The sequence below is a fragment of the Diabrotica virgifera genome, chromosome 1, assembly GCF_917563875.1.
Source record: "Diabrotica virgifera virgifera chromosome 1, PGI_DIABVI_V3a".
NCBI classification, from domain to species: domain Eukaryota; kingdom Metazoa; phylum Arthropoda; class Insecta; order Coleoptera; family Chrysomelidae; genus Diabrotica; species Diabrotica virgifera.
Window position 1 is genome coordinate 256,165,964 of NC_065443.1, and position 26,966 is coordinate 256,192,929.

General features: G+C 33.4%; 1 protein-coding gene across 1 annotated transcript in view; it reads right to left on the minus strand.

The window, feature by feature from the left end:
• The window catches only part of LOC114330898 (uncharacterized), a 180,851-nt gene that overhangs the window by 53,483 nt on the left and 100,402 nt on the right, over positions 1 to 26,966 (minus strand). Inside the window, exons 11-13 of the mRNA XM_050663392.1 lie at positions 21,960 to 22,292; positions 14,911 to 15,058; positions 4,292 to 4,571 (exon numbers count right to left, since the gene is read on the minus strand). Of these exons, the coding sequence (XP_050519349.1) occupies positions 4,292 to 4,571; positions 14,911 to 15,058; positions 21,960 to 22,292 (761 nt within the window). The remainder of the gene's footprint in view (positions 1 to 4,291; positions 4,572 to 14,910; positions 15,059 to 21,959; positions 22,293 to 26,966) is intronic.

Genomic DNA, 26,966 nt, shown 5'->3' on the forward strand with positions numbered 1-26,966 from the left:
AAGACTGCAACGACCAACATCCGTAGGCCTGGTGGAATACAACACCTACAACCCCAGAGCCCGTTGCAGAACCAGCAGCAGTACCATTCAACATCAAGAAGTTACCATCAGCTACCAAAAGCCATAAGTATAATCCAGAATTGTTAGTTTTTGGCAAGAATTTGAATATATTTGTTAATGCAATTTACTAAGTCATATTATTATTATATCTTTATTGAACAATAAACATGATTAGTTAAAAATACTCTTTTGTTTTCTTCCATTCTAAATTTTCAGAGTTCATTTCTAAGATTAGGGGACAAGACGAACACACACCTGAGTGACTGAGCTAAGCTAAGGGTGTAGCGATGGCTATCTTGGATGATTGGAATAATATTTTCGAATATTGTTTCAATTAGCTGGGGTAGAACATCGCTTATTTCGTTACACTGGCGCCCAACGTGGGGATCGAAAAACGGACCCTAAATAGGAAGGGTCGTAAAATCCACACCCTTGGACCAAAATGGATGGTTGACATATGAATGGGTGAGTCTTTTCCTGAACTTTGCGATGGGAGTTGGCCCAATTTTCAATTCAGTCAGATTTAGAAAATCTAAAATTTCGTGTATATATAGGGTCGCGTGTAGGGGTGTAGGTGTGCGCCACTGGCGAGAACTGAAGTTCTCTGGTAATGTTAGCGATCCGTGCCTATGCTGTAACTAACTGAGCTATATACCATGGCCCACGGGGGTCAGTCTGTTTCTTAATAAACGTTTGCAATTAATAAGCTTACATGTGCTAAAACATGGTCTCCTTTTTCTTCCTTCCTTCTTGTATGTAGGCTTTAAAGCCTGTTTCTTCTTTGATATTAGTCTCCTAAATTGTTTAAGTTATCGCACCATATTTTTCTTGGTCTGCCAATACTTCTTCGTCCATTTGGTGACTTATCTCGTGCTATTCGTACTGTCCTATCCTCTGCCATTCTACTAATGTGTTCATCACACTCCTATTTCAGTTTTGTCACCCATCCATTTATGTCTTCTACATTTCATTATCTTCTTATGTTTTCGCTTCTCTCCCTATCCAACAGACTTTTCCCTGATATTCGTCGGAGTATTTTCATCTCTGTTGTTTCTAGTAGTCGTCTCGTTTTAGATGTGTCAGGTCTTGTCTCCGCCGGCCGTGTATGTCAATATAGGTCTAATTGCTGCTTTATAGATTCTTGCTTTTGTGTCTTGTCTTAGGTGTTTGTTCTTCCAGATTGTGTCATTAAGAGATCCCGCCGCCTTACTTGCTTTTAAGCTTTGTTGTCGTACTTCCTCTTTAACATCTCCGTAACTGGTTATATCTATTGCCAGATATCTAAAGAATTAATAATTTAAGCAAGTTACAGTTATCCAAGATCATTCAAAAGCAATATCTTTAAAGTTAATCATGGCATTGTCAAGTCATGTTTACATACCCAAACCAGTGAGAATTTTACTACACGTAATTTGCCGTGTAAAGACAGAAAAAGTAGGGGTAGCCGTAAAATATTTGCGCTTTTACTTTTACTAAGCTCACCTGAAATGTACTTAGATAAAACAAAATATATGCCACTTACATCGTATGTAAATAACCTTCCAAATCTTGGCTTATTAAAAATCGATGCGAAGAATGAGACTACAGATACATACAAGATTAAATATCTTATTGTAAAGTGCCTTATCAGGTCCCCGTGACGTTGGCGATTAACATGACGAGACTATCGCCGTCTCGAGCTGTTATTCTAAATAGTTGCTCTGCTTTCTTTATGCCTGTCCACTCCCTGATATTCTTCAACCAAAAGGCCTGTTTTCTACCAATTCCTCTGCGTCCTTCGATTTTACCTATCATAATAAGTTGAAGAATATTACATCGGTATCCCCTTACTACGTGTCCAAAATAGGCCATCTTTCTACATTTGATATTGTCAAGTAGTTCGCGAGTAGCATTTGCTCACTTAAGGACTGGCACATTTGTCAGCATAGCCGTCCATGATATTTTTAGTGTACCTACGTCTGTGCAGATTTATCCTCCATCAATGTTTCCTTATCAACCTCTATATTTTGTTTAAGTAGTTTCTGTTTTTTTCTTGTATTCTATCTTGTTACCTTTCAGTTTTCTTCTCTGTTCTATCAATTCCAGGATTTCATCAGTCAATATTTATCTACGTATAATAATTGATAAACGTTTACGATGGAATACTCAACCAAATAATATAGTAATTAAACTAAGAGGACTCCTGTAAAGATTCAAAGTGTTAAAAAAAATTTTAGGAATAATTTATTTACGAATTCTTTCTTATGCACTTATATAATCTTAACTTGCCTATCGCCTTTTAGAATGCGGTGGAATACGTCTCAGATACTTCAATAGGAGAAAAAACAAAGGATCACGATACTGACAAATCTCCTGGACCCTCTTGTCGTTACCAAGAGAGGAAGAAAATTGTTCAATAATTGAGATTACTTCTTCAGATGTGGTTTGTTGTGTTCAGCCCAAAGAGAGCTCTGCAGCACACTTGGTGCACACTATGAAGGATTCAAAAGTATACTTACATGCATGCATTGTACACAGACACAAAATATAAAAATAATTAAAAAAAAGCGATTGAAGGACTTTGGAGTCAGGCTAATGTTATGTCAAAATTAACTGAACAAAAATTTTCGGCCAATTACGATCGGAAAAACTGTAACCACACCTATTCACAGCTTTGATAGAGCTTTGATAGAGATGCTCGAAATGTTTTGTGTATCATAGAATATTAAAATAGTTGGCGGATTATAAAAAGTGGGGATAAAACACCGAACAATAAACACACCGTTTTCGAGGAATCAAATAAAATAATGCAAAAAGAATTTTCTTAATTAGGAAGATGTGTCCTACGTTCAGCTATCTCTAAGAGAAATCAGTGCAAAAGATTCTAAAGGGGGACAAGTATTTATAAAATGCTACTGCAATAAAACATGCTCTTCAAAATTATGTAAATGTAAAAGATCTAACGTGTTGAGCAACTCTAAATGTTATAATGATTGTTTTACCATATGAGAATAAAAACTAATTTTTAAAGTTATACTTCTTTAGACAAAAAAGTAAATTTTTACATTCCCTGGCGCATGCGCACACCGACATTAGTCGCTCAAACGTTATACGGTATCTGATTGGGTGTTAAAATCATGTGTCAATAATTGTTCAATATGGATATTGTGGATAAAAAATGTTGTGTATATTAGTTTTTATCGTTGTGATGGCAGAGAAAAAGCAAGTTTATAATTGTAGTGACTTTTTAAATAGTTTTTAAAAGCGACAGGTACGTAATAATTATTGTAAATGTTTCAGTATCCTAATAAAAAATTACATAGGTACCTACTTATTTGGAAAATTTAAAATGACCCTACCAAAATAGTATATGTAATGCTTTGATTTTACATACTTTGATTACCAACATAATTTCTACCAATATTCACCTAAAATATTGTCATTCTACAAAATATTTTTTTAATTCCACAAAAATGAAACTAATTTAATTAAATTCATATAAGTAATAACAACTGTCAAAAAGTTTATGGTGTAAACGTTCAGAAGGTGTATATTCCCACATAACAGATACGCGAATTTGGCGCAGTGGGAAAGTGCTATGATTTTCGATCCCAATGCAAGTTACTATTTTTTAATTTTTTTTTATAAATTTTATGATTGTAAGTATATTATTATATAATTTTTTCAGAAAATTCGTATTAGTTAAAATTTTTGGCAACAATTATTATTGTTCAGAAATCATTTATTTGTGGTATTTTTTAATGTGTTTGTGTGTGTTTTATTCTTTTATTTTTTTAATTTTTGGTATTGTTTTAATAAAAAATTTTTGGAAAGTATTAAGTATTAGAATTAGTTTAATATTTAAATTAAATATAAATACACTGTTTAAAGTATATTGATTTCGTTGAAATTATATAATAGAAGTATAACTTCTTACGTGCGTACAAAGTACACACATTCTTTTTTTTTATTTTAATTACAATATAAAAACAATAAACATTAAAATTTAAAAAATAACGTATTATTAAACCCAACGGTCAAAGCCCGATTTCACGAAATTAAGTTTCGATGTTTGCCTGGCCAAATTAGTCTCTTCTAGGATTGACTAGTTAAAGGCCGAAAATGAAACGAAACGGGGTTTGACTAAGACCGTTACTCAGACCTGAAGATTGACTAGTCAAACCTAGGATTGCCGGAACTTCGCGGAAATATAAATTATGTTTCTGAACATTTTTTAAATTAAATTTATTATTTAATACACTGATAAATATCGTCCCAAATGCTCATCCTCTCCGGTTCTGGATTAACATCCATTTTTAGTTGTCTTCCAATATCTAAGAAATTAAACTGACCATTCTGTATTGGCTTCCACTCAACATTCAGATTATTTCCTGATGGAGTTGGGTTTGAGAATTTGGCAAAGTTGGTCCACAGCGTCACCAATTTTCTTATCGAAGTTTTATCTTCGTCCTTCAGATCTGTCGCTAATGGACTTTTAAATAGATATCCCAGTTCATCTGCATGAGATGCACCTACAATAAACATTTATTATAGTCTAATTTAATTAAAAGAAATTAGACAAGGCGGAAACGGCAGCTTCGTTAGAAAAAATATTCTCATGAGATTTTTTTTGCATAATCACATTCGTGAGACACCCCAGAACAAGGTTCAAGAAGTCGCCCACGCGAAAAGTGGTCCCAGTTTGTTTAAAACAATTTTTTAAACAAATTGCAAAAATCAATATTTTCGGCCCGGACAAATATTTTTGCGTTTTTTGGACCATTCTAAACAAAACAGGTTTCTTGTAATTTTTCTCTGAAGTTAATCGTTTTCGAGTTATAAGCAATTTAAAATTTAAAAAAAAAACGAAAAATGGCGATTTTCAAGGTCCAAAACCACCAGTAAAAATATTATTTTTGAGGCTACCAAGTACCTAAATTAAAGTTCAAACATTCTTAAATCCGTTTCAGATGAGTATTTCGGACCTATTTTATTTTAAACTATTGTTTTTTTTTAATTGTTAATGCAGCGCTTAGACAGGGCGGACGCCTGGATGTCGCGCGTAGGAAAAATAATGTTACTTTGTACCTTTATGTGGTTGCAATGTAGAAGAATGCAAAGATATGAATTTCAAATAAATTTTGCTACACATTTGTAAACTTTCGAACGCTTTATTAATTTTTTAATTGTTATTTATACCTTCAAAAGTTATAATAAACATCAAAAAATAATATTGATTTATAAAAACTAAAACACATGGTTTAGCCCAGTAAATGAACGGGAAATACGGCGATACCGTGTAATTTTCAGGGGCAACTTCAAATTGCATGAAAATTTGGATATAGGTTCTACTTACCCTCCACTTCAAAGTTGAAGTTGTGTCGTCGGTTGCTTTTACTTGGGGGTGACAGTCACCCCTTCTCGGGGGTGAAAAAACATATGTTCAAGATAAGACCGGAAATGGATAAATTAACTGATTTTAAGCAACTTTTTTTCTATAGAGTTCTTTATGTAAGTCAATACTTTTCGAGTTATTTTCGATTGAAAATGTTTATTTTTCGACAAAAAAACTACGTTTTCGGACGGTTTTTCGCAAATAACTCAAAAAGTAAATACTTGATCGAAAAAAATATCCTCAGCAAAAGTGTAGCTTATAAAAAACTGAAAAAAAATGTGTATCAGTAAAGTCTATCAATCGAGTAAAACAAAGTTGTAGCTCATGAAAAATCGTTCTTGTGCGTCTAATTCCAAATCGAATATTTCAAGGTGAAATCGTCGAAAAATTAAGCATTTTTCGGGAAAAACCTGTTTAAACTTTTTTAAAGTGTTTACAAAAAGCTTTATTAGAATTGTTCATAAAAGTTTCTAGCATTAAAAATAAGCGAGTTACGGTCAAAATAAAGTTGACCCTCTTTTTTTTTGTAAAAAAATCATGCAAATCTCCCCGTGTTTAGCTCCTCAAATGAAATTAATCGCTACCGCTTTACAAACAATTTACTTACATATCTATTTTTTATATGATCTGTCAGTATCACCGGTTTAAAGTGCTTATTTTTGAAAGGGTTATAGTTGACAAAGCTTGATCGAGTCACTAATCACGAGTGTATGCAAATTTTGAACAGCCATATCTTAACTAATTTTTGTCTTGCGGAAAAACAAAATGAAACTAGCATATTTACAATAACAAAACCTATATTTTTTACTCTTTAAGATTTTTCTTATCACTAATAATTTTTAAGTTATTTTGAAACAAGGAAATTTTTCAAAAATTTTTAGAAAATTTTGTTTTACTATAAAACCAAATTTTTTCAAAAATAAACACTTCAAGCCAATAAAACTTACAGATCATATAAACAATATATATACAGTTAAAATAAATGGTCAAGCAGTAACGATTAATTTTATTTAGGGGGCTAAATAGACGGAGGTTTTCACAATTTTTTTTACCAAAAAAAGGGGCCAAATTTTTTTCAGTGTAACTCGTTTATTTTTGGTGCTAGAAACTTTTGAAAAAAACAAATATAAATATCTTTTTAGGTACATTAAAAATGTTAATAAGCTTTTCCCGAAAAGTGCTTAATTTTTCGGTGATTTCGCGTTGACTTATTCGATTTGGAATTAGACGAATAAGAACGTATTTTTCATGAGCTACAACTTTGCTTTTTCTCAATTTATATATTATACTTTACTGATACACTATTTTTTTTTGTTTCTTTATAAGCTACACTTTTGCTTAGAATATTTTTTCGATAAAATATTTACTTTTTGAGTTATTTGCGAAAAACGGTCTGAAAACGTAGTTTTTTTGTCGAAAAATCAACATTTTCAATTGCGAATAACGCGAAAAGTATTGACTTACGTAAAAAACTTTATAGAACTAAAGTTGCTTATAATCGGTCAATTTATCCATTTCCGGGCTTACTTTAAAAACGTGTTTTTCACCCCCTGAGAAGGGGTGTCTGTCACCCCCCAAGTAGAAGCAACCAATGGGACAAATTCAACTTTGAAGTGGGGGGTAAGTAGAACCTAAATCCAAATTTTCATGCAATTCGGATTTGCCCCTGAAAACTACACTCCAAAACGGTCATTTATTGGGCTAGTTACCAAAAACGTATAAAAGCAAGTATAAAAAAGCGCCGAGAACGCCCGAGCTACATAATATAATATAGTCCAGACGTGCTACAGCCCGAGCGCCCGCACTGTCCTAAGCGCTGCATTACCAATTAAAAAAACAATAAAATAAAATAAGCCCAAAATACTCATCGGGAGCGGATACAAGAAGATTTGAAATTTAATTTAGGCACTTGGTAACTTCAAAAATAATATTTTGACTGGTGCATTTGGGTCTTGAAATCGCCATTTTGGGGCGAGAGGCGATCCGCTATTTTTGCAGTATTTTTTGTTTAATGATGTTACTTGTACTTAAAGCTACATCATTAAATATAAGTCTGTTAACCAGATATTAACAATGATATTATAGTCTGTACTGCAAGTGCCACTGCTAATAAATAATATTTCGTAAGTTTTTCGTTATTAATTTATCTGCATAGTGTCATAACTCAAAAAAAAATTTTTCATAATTTTAGCACAATTAATAAACTATTTTGTAGAGCTTAAAAAACCTTTGTAACTAACTAAAATACACTCACAGGCACAAAATTCCGCCACCCAAAATTTTTGATTAAGTTTGACAATAATTTATAACTTTGTTATTTGTACTCCGATTTTCAAGATTCTTGCATCAGTTTGTGGGTACATGCTTTCTTGTCGTTTGTGATTTTTCTGGTAATAATTTTTTTTTTGCTTGGATGGCATTAAACGGGCCTGAATGGAAACGTTGTATTTTCTCCTAAGTTTAAAAAATTCTGTGGAAAAACTGGAGGGCTGATTTTGTTACATACTCCTTTTGTATTATCCTGGAGGTATCCCTAAAATTTTGTTTTTTGAATTATCCGAATATATCTTTTCTTTTAAAAGTTGTAAATAAAAACACTGCTTTCAAGGTTTTCTTAAATAAAAATATCAAATGCACTAAAATTAACAACAAAAAACAATTTAATAGCGGGTATGTCCACCTCTCGCAGCAACGGCTGCTGGCAGTCTGGTTGGCATCAAATAAAGATTGTTATCCTTGTCTGGGGAATAACCGGATATAGTATCTCTACCAGAGCCATAACTGTACCAAAATTTCTGGAGGCCTAGGAGAAGGCGAATAGCTATTTTTAATTCATCTTATAAATGCTCAATAGGATTGAGATCCGTTCTGCATGTGGGCCATTCTAATCTTATTAGTACAACCTCTATTTAAGATATTTATATTTATGAGTCAATCAGTGTTTTTATTTACAAAAAATTGTACAGCTCTTACAAGAAAAGATATATTAGGATAATTCAAAAAGCAAAATCTTAAGAATATCTTCAGGGTAATGCAAAAGGAGTATGTAGCAAAATCAGCTCTCCAATTTTCCCACAGAATTTTTGAAAGTTAGGAGAAAATACAACGCTTCCGTTCACCCCCGTATAATGCCATATAAGCAAAAAAAATTGTTACCGAAATAATAACAAACGACAACAAAATGTACCAATAAACTGATGCAAGAATCTTGAAAATTGGAGTACAAATAAAAAAGTTATAAATTGTCAAACTTAATCAAAAATTTTGGGTGGCGGAATTTTGTGCCGGTGGGTGTAGTTATTATGCTAATTTTAATAATTTTTGAATTAAACTCTGAAAAGTTCTAGCAAAAATTTTAAACGTCGTTTTCTCGATATTTTGTTTTTTTGACTTATTACACTGTTTGAGCGGAGGTGCAATATGCAAAAATGTAATTAGGAGTGCGCCATTATTGCGAACTACTAAAATATTGAAATCAATCCACTATAATATTACTCTCTCTTGAACTGAGCGCCATAAAAAGTAAAGTGCGATCAAAGTATGCTAAATTTGCAGTCACTCGAGCGTTATGGGGACCTATTGGGTTGTGATTATTAGGTCCTAAAACCAAAAAAAAGTCAAGTAAAAGTTTCCATTTTAGTGGGGACTTACCATTTTTTAATATAATTTTCCATTTCCAACAATCGTTTTAGCCGATTATAGCGCCATCTATCCATAATTCGAAAAAATGTCTCAAATAAAATTTGCTCATTTCTACGTAAAGGATCCAAATCTGCAATAAAAATTTTGGGGTCCCATTTAATACTTTAAAGTAACCCCGCCACCTCTGTGGAGGGTCGTGTTTGGTACCATTCGATAGATTTTTCAAAAACATTTTGAAAGTGTATAGAATAGAATAGAATAGAAATATGCTTTATTCTCACTGAAAATTATACAATTTTATGGACAAAGCTTAACATAGATTCACGTAAAAGATATACATAACAATAACAAATAAAATTTTATAAAATTAGATAAATCGTCAATAAAAAAAATATAAACAAGTTAAAAAAGTGAAGTAAAAAAACAAAAACCAATATATTGCAAAATTACTATAAATTGCAAAATTGAACATACAACATAATATAATAAAACACAAACAAAGGAACTAATAAGTTTAAGCTGCTGTATGTGACACCCAAATATATATAAATACACTTTAGTTACTTGTACATTACTGTGATTTCTTAGTTAGTCATTAAGAAACTCTTCTACTGAATAATATGGTCTTTTAGATAAATGAGCTTTTGTCATTTTACGGAACTTGAGAAAGGATGTTGCAGATTTGAGTTGTAAAGTGAGATGGTTGTATAGTTTTTTTGCGGAATATAGTATAGATTTCTTTACTAACTCAGAAGACGGGATCGGTAAATAGACATCAAAAGTTGAATTTCTGGTGGAGTAGTCATGATGAGGCCTGGCTGGAAAGGCATGCATGTGTTTACGAATTAAGCAAACAGTTTCTAAAATATACAAAGATGGAGGAGTTAAAATTTCGTGATCTTTAAAGTAACTTCTGCAATGGGTTGTTCTTCTGAGGCCAAACAGATATCTTATTGCTCTTTTTTGTAATTTGAAAATAACATCAAATTGGGCAGCTGTACTAGACCCCCAAAAAGGAAGACCATATCGAAGACGAGACTCGACTAAAGAAAAGTATGTTATTTTAGAAGATGCTAAATTGAGTTCCTTCGAAACAGATCTTATGGCATAGCAGGCCGAGGCGAGTTTCTTACTTAACAAATCGATATGAAGGGACCAATTGAGGTTGCTGTCTAAAAGAATACCAAGAAATTTTACAGAATCAACGGTAGAGATCTGGCTGCTATTCACAAGCAGCGGTCGAAGAGCACCTTTATATGATAATGCTACCGTTTTATCCACGTTAAAGGAGAGTAAATTAGAGTCAGACCAGGTTTTTATCGTAAGAAGATCAGAAGTTATAGTTGCATGAAGAGTTGCAATAGTTGAGTTGCTCCAAGTGATACTGGTATCATCAGCAAAAAGAAAAATTTTTCCATCGATTTTTGAATTAGTGATGTCATTTATAAAGATCAGGAAAAGTAGAGGACCCAATACTGAACCTTGTGGTACTCCACATATAATGTTTTTGAGACTAGAGTCAGTATCATTTGCTCTAACCAATTGTTTCCTATTATCTAAGTAAGAATTGAACCAATTCAAAGAAATACCTCGAATTCCATAGTAATTAAGTTTTTTAATCAAAATGTTGTGATTTACACAATCAAAAGCTTTGGAATAGTCACAGAAAACAGTGGCAGTATAAAGATTATTGTTTAGTGCTTGGTAAACCTCGTGAAGTACAGAAAACATGGCATCAGTTGTACATTTATTAGTTAAGAAGCCGAACTGATATTGTGATAAAATATTGTTATCAAAGAGAAAGGACTTAAGTCGGGTTTTTATTAGCCTCTCAATAATTTTGGAGAGCACCGGTAGTAGGGCAATAGGTCTATAGTTGCAGGCATTAGATTTTTCGTCACCTTTATGAAGAGGAATAATAACGGCTGTCTTTAGGCACTCTGGAAATTTACCGTTTTCAAAGGAATCATTAATTAGTGACACGAGGAGTTCTAACACATTATCTGTGAGATTTGAGAAGATTTTTATGGATAGTCCATCAGTACTACAGTGTATTTTGCAGTTTTTCGATCTGATGTTCATTTTGAGAAATATCGCGGGGTTTGTATTTTTAAAATTTTATATTTACCCCCCACCCATCTCCGTGGGGGCTCATGTTTAGTACCATTCGATAGATTTTTGAAAAATATTGAAGACGTATTTTTAAGTCTATAGATCTGACGTTTATTTCGCGAAATATTCGCTTTTTGTGAAACTTTTTTACTCACCCATTTCCTTACGCCCCGCTCAAATCGTCAGATTTTTGAAATATACACTCTTTTGCATGTACTTAACTTAACTTATCTTAATCTGACAATTTCGAATATTTTTAAGGATAGATTTTTTCGGGCCCCCCTTAACGAACTTCCCTGTGGTAAGAGCCAATATATGGTAGAGCAAAGGCTGGTTCCTAAAAAAACTGATACGACTCTTAAAGCGTATTTTGAAGAATATTGAGCAGTGTAATTTGAGGGATAAATACTTATTATTTACACACTGTCACTGTCACTGCCAAATCTTAAAATTTGTCAGATAACTCATTGTGTTCAACCTCAAAAAATGGCTCCAGATCAACGAACTGTCAACACTGATGGAATGTCCCCGTCCCATTCAAACAGTGAAGCGAGATTGGCGCCAACATACAAGAGAGAGGCCCTATAGAAACAAAGAATTTGTCAGGTAAAATTTGCTACAACTACAACCAGAGTTGCCAGATGTTATTTTATAAATCCCTCACTTAGAAACTGAAATTCCCTCAAATCACCCAAATTTAAATTTTGCCTCATTTTAATAAATTAGTAGTCAAAGGTAGAGAACAGTGAACAAAAATTATACTACTTATCAACAGAGGGCCCTGGAAATAATTCATAGGTCCTATCTTCTTCGATTATATGAGAGTATAACATACATTTCTATGTGTACATTCGCACATTTAATTTCCAATGACCCCTTAAAATCATCCATAATTTTCAACCCAAAAAATCTCCCAACCATTTCTGCTTAGAGAAGTTCCCCTATACGCTTTCAAATTACCCCAAAATTTTGGGAAAATACCCCAATCTGGCAACCCTGACGTACCTAACTAGGACTGTCAATTTGTTTGTTTACGAAAGCTGGCGATTATCTTCCCTCCTTTACCTGATTATCTTCTATCTCATCCTGGCGCCATTAAATTCACTTCATGGCGATTCCATCAGTGTTGACAGTTCGTTGCTCCAGATACATACTAGCAAAAAGCTAAAAGCAAGAATTGTTACAACATTAAAAGGTGGTTGGTCACTATCTGCAGTAGCGAACCATTTTAACGTAAGCATAATAAGTAAGCAGAACAGTTTTTAATGTTAATAAAAAAAAACAAGAAACTCTCGAAAGAAAGCAAGGTTCTGGAAGACCAAAAATATCTACCGCTTATGAAGATCGTACGCTTTTGGAAAGATTAAAAGAGAATCCTTTTGAATATGCGAAAACTGCAAGAATTGTGTCACAGTTTCCGGGAAAAAAGACAACAACTTAGCGCAGAATTAAAGCATCGCGTTTTAGGGACCGAACTACCACAAAAAAACAGGCTCTTACACCACAACAGAAGCAATCAAGACATATATTTGCTTTACACCATCAGCTACAAAATCAAGATTTTTGGGACAGCTACTATTATTTATCTACTCTTTATAAAATGCAGGAACTCAAAATAATATCAAAATTTAGACCTTCATAATTATTACAATTTATGAATTAACATAATAGTCCAGAAAGCATCCGCTAGGAAAAATATTTTGATTCGGATTGTTTGCACAATCTTACTCAAAAAGGACTCCTTTTGACAAATTTGCATGTTGCCAGGACCAAAAGGTGGTCAAAAATTTTTTAAACGTGTTTTTTTTTTGTTTTTTTTTTCTAAAATTATTTTTTTTGCATGGAAAAAAGTTTTTTAGGTTTTTTGGATCATTCCAAACAGAAAAGGTCTTTGGTGACTTTTCTCTAAAAATGATAGTTTTTGACGTATAAGCGATTAAAAATTGAAAAATTGCGAAATCGGCCATTTTTAACCCTCAAAATCTATGTGAAAAACTGAACATTTGAATGTTGCCAAGGTAGACAGATATTCTTTAAACATCGATTGATGAAATCCCGAAGAGTTTTTTGCAATACAATATTCAGAACTCCTTTGTTTTTTAATTGCTAATCAAGCGTGCGCGAAACTATTTTCCACCGACAGTATGGAGCAAATGAAAGTAATAAATTCGTTATTTCGTAAACCGGCGACTTTAAGGAAAAATCCCGAAACAGGTCGATTTTTATTATTAAGTTATGATATTGTGGCATATATGGTATACCAGTGACGTCATTCATCTGGACGTGATGACGTAATCGATGATTTTTTAAACGAGAATAGGGGTCGTGTGCTAGCTCATTTGAAAGGTTCTTCAATTCTCTATTCAGTAATATAAACATTTACATAATTATTTATCCAGCGTGTCCAAAAACTTTTTATTAAATTAAATTATTTGACAAAAAAAGAAGTAGAAGGACACCCTGTATAAATAATTATGAAAATGTTTACATTACTGAATAGAGAATTGAAGAACCTTTCAAATGAACTACCACAGGACCCCTATTCTCATTTAAAAAAAATCATCGATTACGTCATCACGCCCAGACGGATGACGTCACTAGTATACCATATATGCCACAATATCATAACTTAAAAATAAAAATCAACCTGTTTCGGGATTTTCCTTAACGTCGCCGGTTTACGAAATAACGAATTTATTCCTTTCATTTGCACCATACTGTCGGTGGAAAATAGTGTCGCGCACGCTTGATTAGCAATTAAAAAACAAAGGAGTTTTGAATATTGTATTGCAAAAAACTCTTCGGGATTTCATCAATCGATGATTAAAGAATATCTACCTATCTTGGCAACATTAAAATTTTCAGTTTTTCACATAGTTTTTGAGGGTTAAATATGGCCGATTTCGCAATTTTTCAATGTTTAATCGCTTATATGTCAAAAACTATCATTTTAAGAGAAAAGTCACTAAAGACCTTTTCTGTTTGGAATGATCCAAAAAACCTAAAAAAACTTTTTTCCATGCAAAAAAAAATAATTTTAGGAAAAAAACAAAAAAAAACGTTTAAAAAATTTTTGACCACCCTTTTGTTCTGGCAACATGCAAATTTGTTAAAAGGAGTCCTTTTTGAGTAAGATTGTGCAAAAAATCCGAATTAGAATATTTTTCCTAGCGGATGCGCAGTGGCTTTCTTAACTATAATGTAATCACTCCGAGAGGTTGAATCGGATTTAGGTCCTATCGTAGTGAAGAAAAAAATTAGCATTGTTGTATTTATTAACATAGTAAGTAGACATTGTTATTTGTAAGCTTTATTTTTTTAGTATTCTTTATTTTGAAGTGTATACTGGACAATTTTGTATGAACGAATAATAATTTTATATGTAATTACGTGGCTAAAGGTTCTAAACCAAGGCCAGAATCAAAACAAAAACAAAATAATAATGTAATGAGTTGTTTTTTGTTTGTTTGTTTATTTTATTATTTGTCTGTCATAATAAATATAAATGTCACACCAATCAAATACACTGCTCAAAATGATCAAATCTTACTAAGAGTCGTATCAGTTTTTTTAAGAACCAGCTGCACATCTGCAGGGTACAAGGTTTCTCCCCATGTAATAATCTGACGCGCTCGAGTAACTGCAAAAATTCCCGCTTGGGCTCCCCTACCATAAGTTTAATAAATCTCAGAAAGTTATACTGAATAATAAAATCGCATTACCTGGACGTCGATCGTGAACCATTTTCTTCATCAAGTTAAGGCCTCCATCTAAAGTAAATCTATAAAAATACACAGGATTTTTCGACACCTTTGCTTGATTTTTTGCAGAGATTTTTATTCCGGCAGCAAAGAAAGCATCTGTTAAGAGCTAAAACAATAAATTTAAGAATATGTCGTCAATTTTACTAAAAACATGAGCGGGATATCCTCAAAAAAGCGCTTAGTTTTCGAGATACTGACCACGGAGGGGTGAATGGCTAATTTTATTCATAATTTATATTTTCGAGGGTGCTGAAAACGAAAATGAAATTTATTTTGAATTTTATGTGGGAGAACATTGTAAAAATCGCAATTTTAACCTAAAAATAAAAAAAATGAAATCACGTTTTTTTCGTTTACCTCGTTACAACTCTGTTTGATTTTATTATTTTATTCTGAAATTTTTACAGTATATAGCTCTAGCATTTTTGAAGACAACGTTACCTGTTTCAAGCTTTTGTTCTTATACTGATAAAGGTTATAAATTTTTCAAAGGAAAAGGTGAGGATTTGTGCATTGCAAAGTTTAATAGCAAAAGTTGTGTGACGAAGTTTAAAATTTAGCTTCTTAATCACATCTATGTTAAAGTAGAGTGTACAAAAAAGTTTTCTGGTAAGTTTTAGATCAAAATGTTTTATAGAAAACAAATGGTGCAACGTTTAATATCTACGTTATAAATCCCCAATATAACGCTTATTTTTCGAGATACTGACCATGGGTGGAGAATGGCTAATTTTGGCCTTAGATTATGTCTTGACCGTGATGAAAACGAAAATGAAATTTATTATTAATTTTAGGTGGGGGAATATTGTCAAAATTGCAATTGTACCCTAAAAATAAAAAAAATTAAATCACGTTTTATTGCGTTTCGGTCGCTACAACTCCGTTTTAATAATTTTTTTCTAAAGTTTGTACGCTGTATGTTGCACACTTTTTTGAAGACAAGTGTATCTGTTTTAAGATTTTAGTCTTATTCTAATAAAAGTTATGAGTCTTTTAATGTACAAGGTGCAGTTTCGTGAATTGCAAAGTTTAATCGCAAAATTTGACTGACAAAATATGAAATATAGATGTTAAATCGAATTCAAAAATAAAACATGAGTACAAAGAAGTTTCCTAAAAAGTTTTGGATCAAAATGTTTTATATAAAACAAATGGTGCAACATTTAACATCTACGTTATAAATCTCCAAAATAACGCTAATTTTTCGAGATACAGATCATTGGTGGTGAATGGCTAATTTTGGTCTGATTTTTGATGGTGCTGAAAACGAAAATCAAGTTTATTTTGAATTTTGGGTGGGAGAAAATTGTCAAAGTCGCACTTTTGCCCTAAAAAAAAAAAGAAAGCTAAACCACGTTTTTCTTAAAATTTAAAGTTGCACCATATTTTTTCTATAACACATCTAAACCTAAAACTCCCCATAAAACTTCTTTAAACTCTATGGTTTAACATAAACGTAATCAAATAGATAAATTTTAAATTTTGTCACTTAATTTCTGCGATTTAACTCTGCAATTCGCGAGTCTGCACCTTTTATATTTAAAAATTCATAACTTTTATAAAAAAAAAACTAAAAGACTACAGTTGCTTTCATGGTCTTCATAAAGGTAAGAAATATATGCCGTAGAAGTTTTAGAAAAAAATATTTAAACATAACAGAGTTGTAGCGAGTTAAACGTAAAAATTCGTGACTTCACTTTTTTTTTTAATTTGTAGGTTAAAATTGCGATTTTGACAATGTTCCGTTACATAAAATTCAAAATAGACATCTTTTTCATTGTCAGCACCATCGAAAACATAAAATAGGACCAAAATTAGCCATTCACCTCCCATGGTCAGATTCTCGAAAAATAAGCGTTATTTTGGGGATGCATAACGTCTATATTAAAAGTTGCGCCATTATTTTTCTATTCAACATTTGTAACTAAAACTTTGCAGAAAACTTCTTTGTACTCTATGTTTTAACATAAACGTAATTAATAAGATAAATTTTAAATTTTGCCTCTTAACTTTTGCGATTAAACTTTGCAATTTACGAATCTCCACCTTGTACTTTAAAAAATTCATAACTTTTACTAGAATAAGACTAAAATCTTAAAACAGATATCGTTATCTTAAAAAAAGTGAGCAACATATAGAGTACAAAAACTTCAGACAAAAATATTAAAATCGACAAGAGTTGTAGCGAGTTAAACGCAAAAAAACGTGATTTCACTTTTTTTTATTTCTATGGTAAAATTGCGATTTTGACAATATTTCCCCACCTAAAATTTAAAATAAATTTCATTTTCGTTTTCAGCACCGTCAAAAACATAATCCAAGACCAAAATTAGCCATTTACCACCCATGGTCAGTATCTCGAAAAATAACCGTATATTGGGGATTTCTAATGTCGATAATAAAAGTTGCACTATTTTTTTCTTATAAAACATTTTAATCTAAAATTTTCCAAAAAACTTCTTTGTACTCTCTATTTTAAAATAAACGTGATTAAAAGGCTAAATTTCATATTACGTCGCTCAACTTTTGCGATTAAACTTTGCAATGCACAAATCCGCACCTTTTCCTTTGAAAAATTCATAACCTTTATCAGAATAAGAATTAAAGCTTAAAGCAAGTACCGTTGTCTTAAATATGTTAGAGCTATATACTGTAACAATTTCAGAAAAAAATATTAACATTGAACAGAGTTATAGCGAGGTAAACGCAAAACAAACGTGATTTCATTTTTTTTATTTTTAGGTTAAAATTGCGATTTTGACAATGTTCATAAAATTCAATATAAACCTCATTTTCGTTTTCAGCACCTTCAAAAATACAAAGTATGAATAAAATTAGCCATTCACCTCTCCGTGGTCAGTACCTGGTCATTTTAGGGGTATCTCCCGCTCGCCTATAAAGCAATATGATGAAAATTGTAATTAAACTAACATTTGATATTATTTTTATTATTGTCCTTGTTTACATTGTGTACTTGAGTCTTCTTCGTCACGTTCCATCTCCGCTACGGAGGTTGGCAATCATCATGGCTATTCTGATCTTAGATGCTGCTGTTCTGAATCTTTCGATGGATGTGCATCCGAACCATTTCCTCAAGTTACTCAACCATGAGATTCTTCTCCTTCCTACACCTCTCTTGCCCTGAAGTTTCCCTTGTATAATTAATTGAAGTATGTTGTATGCACTACTCATAACATGCCCCAGGTTTGCAGCTCTCGTGTCTTGATGGATTCCAATATTTCCATTTTTTGTTGACTCTTCGCATGACTTCGTTGTTTGTTACATGCTCGGTCCATGATATCTTCAGGATTCTTCTATAAACCCACAGTTCAAATGCTTCCAACTTTTTAGCAGTCGAGTCGTTAAGTGTCCATGCTTCTATACCGTAAAACAGAGTCGAAAAAATATAACACCTTGCCAGCCTAACTCGCAAGTCTAATTTCAGCTCTTTTGCACAAAATACCTTTCCCATTTTATTGAAATTGGTTCGTGCTTTCTCTATTCGAACTTTGATTTCTTTGGAATAATCGTTTGTGTGATTAATTATTGTGCTAAGATAGTTGTAGGTTTCAGCTTGTTCTAAAGTTTTACCTTTAATTGTCAGGCTTTGATCATTATTTTGAAATTTTGATATCCTCATAAATTTAGTTTTCTTGATGTTTATTGATAATCCATATTCTTCTCCATACTCATATATCTTGTTTGTTAGCTTTTGGAGGTCTTGGACGTCTTGGAGGTTGTCCGCTATTATGATAGTATATTATACACCGCTATTTTAGACGTCAACACCCTTTCGGTAGGTATCTATGGGGAGTATCACCGAGCCGCAAGGCCTTATCCCTTGCCGTGCTGCTCCCTCATAGGCCGATCGGACGCCCACGTATTCCAGTCTAAGCGTCAGATTCATATTAGAATTTTAAACTGACGCGTTAGCCTTTCTTGTTTTTCTGTCCGTATGTATTATGATAGTATCGTTCGCATATCTAATGTTGTTAATTGGCGTTCCATTGACCTTTATTCCTGCTGTTTCTCCCTCAAGAGTTTTTATCATAATTTCTTCAGAGTATTCATTGAATAGTAGTGGAGAGTAGAAAAAAAAAATATTGAAGACGACCACAAAAAATCATGTGCTGGATGCTAAAAGATGAGAATGAAGGTCTATTCAGGGAAAGAATAGTAGAAAAAATATGTTGGATCATGAAAGGAAGCCCAAACACAATTTGGAGAAAAATGACCAACATTATTAGAGAGACGGCTATTGAAATACTTGGGAAAACTTCAGGAAAGAAGTTTGAGGATAAAGAGACTTGGTGGTGGTCACATGAAGTACAAGGAAAAATAAAAGAGAAGGGAAAATTATTTAAAAATTGGCAAGAAACCATATCGGACATAGATCTTCAAAACTATATGGTCGCCAAAATGGAAGCGAAAGTAGCAGTAGCAAAAGCTAAAGTTGAAGCGTATTCAAACCTATACGATCAACTTGATACCAGGGAAGGCGAAGCAAAGATATATAAAATAGCCAAACACAGAGCAAAGAAATCAAGAGATTTTAATCAGATTAGATGTATCCGAGATGAAAATAATAAAATACTAATTGACGAAAAGGATGTCAAAAAGAGATGGAGAAAGTATTTTGACAGTTTATTAAGTGAAGAATTTGACAGACAGCTTGTGGAGTTAACGGAGACAGTAACAGCAATGATTACCAGAATAACAAACGGGGAAGTTGCTCAAGCGCTTCCAAAAATAAAAAAAGGAAAAGCAGTCGGACCAGACGATATTCCTGAGGAAGTATGGAGAGCATTCGGATAGACAGGAATAAGTTAGCTAGCAGGTCTATTTAATAGAATTATGGAAGTTGGACAAATGCCAGACGAATGGAGAAGCAGTATATTAGTACCTGTCTACAAAAACAAGGGAGACATACAACAATGCACAAACTACAGGGCTATAAAACTACTTAGCCCCACCATGAAAATATGGGAGAGAGTAATTGATAGACGGATACGTGAAGAAACCGAAATATCCGATAATCAATTTGGCTTTATGCAGGGCAGATCAACAACAGATGCAATTTTCATTGTAAGGCAACTGATGGAAAAATACAGGAATAAAGAGACCAACGCTCATATGGTATTCATTGATCTTGAGAAAGCATATGATAGAGTTCCTCGAGAGATTGTGTGGTGGGCACTCAATAAGAAAGGAGTCCCTCTCAAATATGTAAAGATTGTGAGAGATATGTATGAGGGAGTAACGACTAGTGTTAGGACAGGTGTGGGAGAGACTGATAAATTTCAGGTGAAAGTAGGATTGCACCAAGGCTCTGTGCTTAGTCCGTATTTATTCTCATTAGTTTTGGACCAGATAACAGCGAAACTACAGGGTAACATTCCATGGTGCTTAATGTATGCTGATGATGTCGTGTTAGTAGGAAATAGTGAAAGAGACTTAGAACAAAAACTGGAACAGTGGAGACAAGCTCTAGAGGAAAAAGGTTTAAAACTTAGTAGAACAAAAACAGAGTATTTGGAATGTTCATTTACAGATGGCTTTACTACAAATAAAATTTTACCTTTGGATGGTGAAATAATTGTGAAAAGCAATAGTTTTAAGTACCTAGGATCGGTATTACAGAGTAATGGAGAAATAGATGGAGATGCATGCAGTAGAATTAGGGCTTGATGAAGTGGAAAGAAGCGAGTGATGTGTTGTGTGACAGAAAAATTCCAATGAAACTAATGGGAAAATTCTATAAAACCGCCATAAGACCGGCTATGATGTACGGAACTGAATGTTGGGCAGTGAAAAAGAAAGAGGAACAACGAATGCATGTGGCGGAAATGAGAATGCTTAGATGGATGAGTGGAGTGACAAAGAAGTATAAAATTAGTAATGAGTATATTATGAGAAGTCTAGGTGTGGCACCAATTGATGCCAAAATGAGAGAGCATAGGTTAAGATGGTTTGGTCATGTTCAACGTCGAATCGTTAATCACCCAATACGAAGAATAGCTGAAGTGCAGACTCCTGGAAGAAAGACCAAAGAAGACCTGGGGGGAGGCGATAAGGCAGGACATGTTGGTACAGGAGATTAACATTGATATGACCCAAGATAGAATTGTGTGGAGAAATGCAATTAGGGAAGCCGATCCCGCATAGGGATAAGGCAAAGAGAATGATGATGATGATCCATTGAATAGTAGTGGTGACAATACATACCCCTGTCGCACTCCTCTTTTAATTTCGAACTCTTCTGATGTGTGTTCGTTAATGCGTATGTGTGCCTGCTGTCTATAATATAGATTTGGTATAATTCGAAGGTCATTGTATTGTAATTATTGTTTTGCTTTGAGGACGTCCATTAGCTCTTTGTGGCGGATTTTATCGAAAGTCTTGTTGTAATCTATGAAGCAGACGTTCATAATATATTATCTTGGTTCACATCCAAGCATTTCTGGATTAGTACGTTGAATGCAACGAGATCTTCACAGGTACCTACGCCTCTACAGAATCCAAATTGGGTTTCTTCAATTAGTCAAGTACTTCAAGTACTTGAGTAAATATGCTTAAATCATTACTCCTGTTAAGTCTCTGAAAGTTTTAACTGCTCTAACCTGTAAATCGCACATGGACTTTTCACGAAATTACTATAAATCAGGAAATCACGTAAATCACGAAACCACTATACCAGAAGTAAAACTTTTATTATTAAATTTAATAATGATTATTTTATATCCTAAGTCAAAATACTTAAATATTGAATGGGTTGTATATGTGTGAGTCCATAATAAATAAATAAATAATGAAATAAAAGACGTTCTCACAATCAATTTATTCACTCCGAACGACCGGTTTCGCTGTCTATAATATGCACAGCATCATCAGGTCCCGGTAACAGTAATTTAATTATGTCGGTATGACAGCAAAACCGGTCACATTCCGTAGTGAATAAATTTATTGTGAGAACTTCCTTTATTTCATTACTTGCTCAAAATACTTACATTAATTCGTCCAATTGGATCATCTTTTGGACGATAAAAATTTCCTAACTTGTCAACTAATCTCTTGACTTGCTGTGTGTCTGAAAAATTGGTCTCATACGGTAGCAGGTGCTCGATGGGTGTATCTGCTATGACTTTTCCATCAGCTATTTTAAGTATCACCATGATATCCGCAAAAAGACCTTCACCGTCATTGTAACCAGTTATCACTGGCACATCATGGTAATTCCCTGACTGGATTATGTCGATAGGTTTTTCTGTAATAAATTCTGTTGGGTTGGGTTTTTCTATCACTGGAGCTACTAAACAGAGGTCTGCAAATAACTGCTTTGACTATAACGAAAAAGAAAATTAACTTTAAAAAGAAGTCAAATTTTAGTTTGTAGGTAACATGGTTTAACTTGGTAAAAATAGTTATGTACAAAAATCAGTTTTAAATTGCCTATTATGATGCTCAGATCATCTCCAAAAGAATAGAAATTAATTTCTAACCAATGACAAGCTGTGACGACACGATATAGGTAACCGGTTACTGTGACCTTGAGCTTAACTTGGAAATGAACGTAATCCTCATCGGACTACGCGTATATATGTGTACAAATTAATGAATGTTCAAATTTTTCAGTACCGAGTAATTTTTTTATATCCATTTTATTGCGATCTATTTTACTTCTTCTTCTTTAAGTTCCATCTTCTATCGAAGGTTGGAAATCATCATAGCAATGCGGACCCTGTTGACTGCCGCTCTAAATAGCTCTGCACTACTGCATTCGAACCATTCCCGTAAGTTCTATTTATCTAGTTATAGTATCATTTTACACAAAACAATAAACAATAAATGTGAGTGTTCACAGAGTGACAGAGTCAGTATTCACCAAGTGGTGAATACCTAAAAGAGTACAAAAATAATTTGAATTAATTTTGTGCTTTATTTTAATTTCTAGTGTCGAGGTAAATAGTGTCTGCGGTTTTTAGTCTTCTGTTCCGTAGGGGTGTTAGGAGATTGCTAGATTGGTAACCAATATCTTTGGGTAATCTTGCAGTCTATTGTGGTACTTGGAGCACAGAGAAGTAATATCTTCATTGACGGTATGGACTTAAAGATCCCTACGTACCTATAGTATTATTGTAAACTTAGCAAGGAGTTTTGAAGAATTACCTTAGAACTTTTGATTGAAAGCGTTGAATCTTGTGTAGATTTGTTTCGGTGGCAGTTCCCCAGATTTGGATCCCATACGTTTAGACAAGTTTTAGTACACATTGGCAGATAAGCAGTTTGTTGGCTAGACATAGGTGTGATTTTTCAGTCATGCACCAGAACATCTTTATTTCATTTTTTTAAGAAATCTAGTCTTCTTTGGAAAATATTAAATACAAGTATGCATTTTTAATCATACTTTATAAAATTAGATTAAATTAGCAATAGAATAGCGAAAACCGCATGTCGATACCTTTTTTCTATCTCAAGATATCTCGAGAAACGTGTAAATTTTATACATAACTGTAACTATCACCGGTAAACTAAGTTAATGAAAAGTAGTCTGCTGTGGAAAAAAACAAAATAACATTTTCCAGATGTCAACGTATAAAAATATAATAAATATAATTAATTAAAACAACAATATAAAGAGAAACAATACTATTAAAATTAAATATAACACAGAACAAAAAGAACTACTTAGTGACGAGTAGTGACGACCTAAATATTCAAATTGTTGCCCATCATACACTACTCGAGAATACATTATCCAGAGAATACTAAACGCCATTCAAAGCATATCGAGAGCAGAAATTGAGACTGCGGTTCAATCTACTCTTGAAAGAGTAAATGTTTGCAACGAAAATGATGGGCAAAAATTTGAACGTTTATGTCATCACTATATAGTTGTTTTTATTTCTTTGTAATAGGGCTTTTCAACGCTTCTCATTTGTTTCGAGCCTCTGTCATATGCCGTATAATCCGTGTATAATATTAATATACGAGATATGAACGAAGCTCGCAACAAATGAGAAGCGTTGAAAAGACCTAATATACGTTGACAGCTGGAAAATGTTTCTTTGTTGTTTCCATAGCACACTACTTTTAATGAATTTCGTTTACCGGTGACAGTAATAGTTATGTTTTTAAATTTACACGTTTTGTAAGATAGACTCGACTTACTCGACATAAAAAAAAAAGGTATTAACATGCGGTTTTTGCTATTCTGTTGCTAATTTTGTCTAATTTTGTAATATGGTATTAAAAATGCATGTTTGTATTTAATATTTTTCAAGGAACACTAGATTTCTGAAAAAAATTAAATAACGCCTTCTAGCTGGCATATTACTCAGTAAGTTGGTTCGAAATCATAACTTTTACATTGACGAAAAAAATATGTCTTCAACAAGACCAAGTTTGCAAAATTTGATTAAGCAGAACCGGACTCACAGCCAGTTTTTCATAACAAGGTTCCCACTCACCCCCACCTCTTATTTCCAAAGGTAGACCTAAACTTGTCAAATCAAATATGCGTAGAATTTTATGAAGAATACGACGATCGGATTTCCAGTGCCCCTTCATTAGGAAAATTTTGTAAAATTTAGATTTTTTAATTTTTGGTATTCAATTACGCCCTCTAGCGGTGGTCCCACAATTATGATAATAATTTCCAGGCTTTTCCTGAGGCAACATTTGTTATAAAAATTTTTATTTCAAAGCTCTACTATAAACGGTTCCTGAGATATGGCCGAGAGCCATTCTTATTGGGAAACCCGGTACATGAGCCCCAGTTGCAGTCGTTTGTTCCAAATATGCTTATGCCATGTTAGGAGGCTATCTAATTAAATTCCCAAGTGGAGTGTTGTTGAAGGCTACAGCTGGATTGATCCTCTTCCTTATTGTAAACGTAATGTGTGTTGATTTGAAGCTATTAACTATAACAGCTCCACAGTTTGAGATTTCAGTTCTAGATAGGCGACTTTGTAGTATCTGAGAGGCTAGGGTCGGATTTTCGTGGCAGGCCATTAGGTCATTGTCATCAGCGTATGTTGTAATTGTTGTACAATCTGAATTTGGTATGTCTGCTGTAAACAGAAATTACAATATGGCTCCAAGAAAAATTCGTTGCTGTACGCTAGAGTGGATAGGATGTATAGTAGTGAAGGCCTCCCCAAGTTTTGTCTGGAACTAACTGCCGGGCAGATATGATTTTATGAGCATGCAGATTGGATGAGGCAGTTTTCTCCTTAAGTTTTGATATAAGACCTTTATGCTAGACCCTACTGAAGGTTTGGGAGACATCAGGGAAGGCCGCTGTACAATATTTGTTGTTCTCGAGAGCATCTGTTGTGGTTCTGACTACTCTATGAACCTGTTTGATTGTGTCGTATCGTCGTATTGTTGTCTAAAACCGAATTAATAATGTGGTATTAGTTTTCTTTCTGTAATAAGTGTCTTTTATTTTCAGGGAAGACACTTTCAAACACTTTTTACGATAAAGGCAGTTGGCTAATAAGGCGATATGATGAAGGTTGGGTTGCCTTTGTTGTGTTTATGAATTAGGATGATTTGAGCTACCTTTCGTAGGGACGGGAAATAGCACAATCTCACGACAGCATTGAATATGTACGTTAGTAGCTTTATTGCTTCTTCAGGTAGTTCTTTATGTAATAGTTCTCTTATGATTACTTCTTCGATTTCGGTAATTTTGATTTTTCTGGTAGAAAGACACATTCAGCGAAGGTATAAGCCCTCACTTCGTTGCTTCGAAACCAGGTGCATTCACTTTTTCTAATCCGTGTTTTAGTTTGTGGTTATGTTTTAAGTTTTTTAGACAAGTCCTGTTGTATTTGGTTTTGTCTACTGGATCACGGGTGGTCTAGTGCAAAATATATGTGTATTAACTGCTAAAATGAAATTTTCAGAAATGGCATGAGTATCGAAACAGTGAAATACTGAGCATATAGATAGGGTAATAAAATACAGGGTGTCCAGAAACTCTACCGACAAACGAAGACAGGAGATTCTTCAGATAATTTTAAGATAATTTAACCCAATTCACTTAGTCCGAAAATGCTTCCTAAGGGAGCTAGAGCTCTTTGAAGATGGCGTCTTGTAATTAGTTTTTCTTAAATATCTCCAGAACGCTTCTATTTAGAAAAACAAAAATTGGTACGCGTATTTATCTACAAGATATAAATCTAATCCATCTATTGCAAATTTCTAGTACCGATCATAGGCGCCCGTTTTGGGTAGGGCAACGGTTATTTTATCGCATAACTTTTTTATCTTTAACTTTTATGCATTTCCTACAGTGGATTATGAAATTGTGAAGTATTCTAGTACTGAAAGGTACTCTTGTTTTAAATCGGTAGGATACACCGTTTTCTAGAAAAATCGATTTAAAAATTTTTCGCTTCTTAAATTAAAAAAAAAATTAAAAAAAAAACTGTTTAGAAAGACGAAAACTGGTACATTTATTTATATTCCAGAGATAAATCGATTTCATTAATTGCAAATTTCTAGTACTGGTCATAGGCGTCCGTTTTGGGTAGGTCAACAGTTATTTTATAGCATAACTTTTTTGTCTTGAGTTTTTGAGCATTTTTGAAACTAGATTATTAAATTATGAGGTATTCGAGTACTAAAAGTTACTCTTACTTTATGTTGGTAAAATACTTCGTTTTTTGTTGAAAAGTTGTTTCAATTTTTTTCCAAATTCCAAAAACGAGAAACTTCAAATCGATTTTTCTAGAAAACGGTGTGTCCTACCGACTTAAAGCAAGAGTACCTTTTAGTACTAGAATACCTCACAATTTAATAATCCGGTGTCAAAAATGCACAAAAGTTAAGGACAAAAAAGTTATGCGATAAAATACCCGTCGCTCTACCCAAAACGGGGGACATGAAAGGAGCCTCCACGTAGATTGTGATCACTTGTGAATACAATCGGGCGTCCCCTGGAAACGAGTAATGTCGGCTAATCCTTTCAACACCGGTGCACCAACAACACAGATGCAATCAAAATC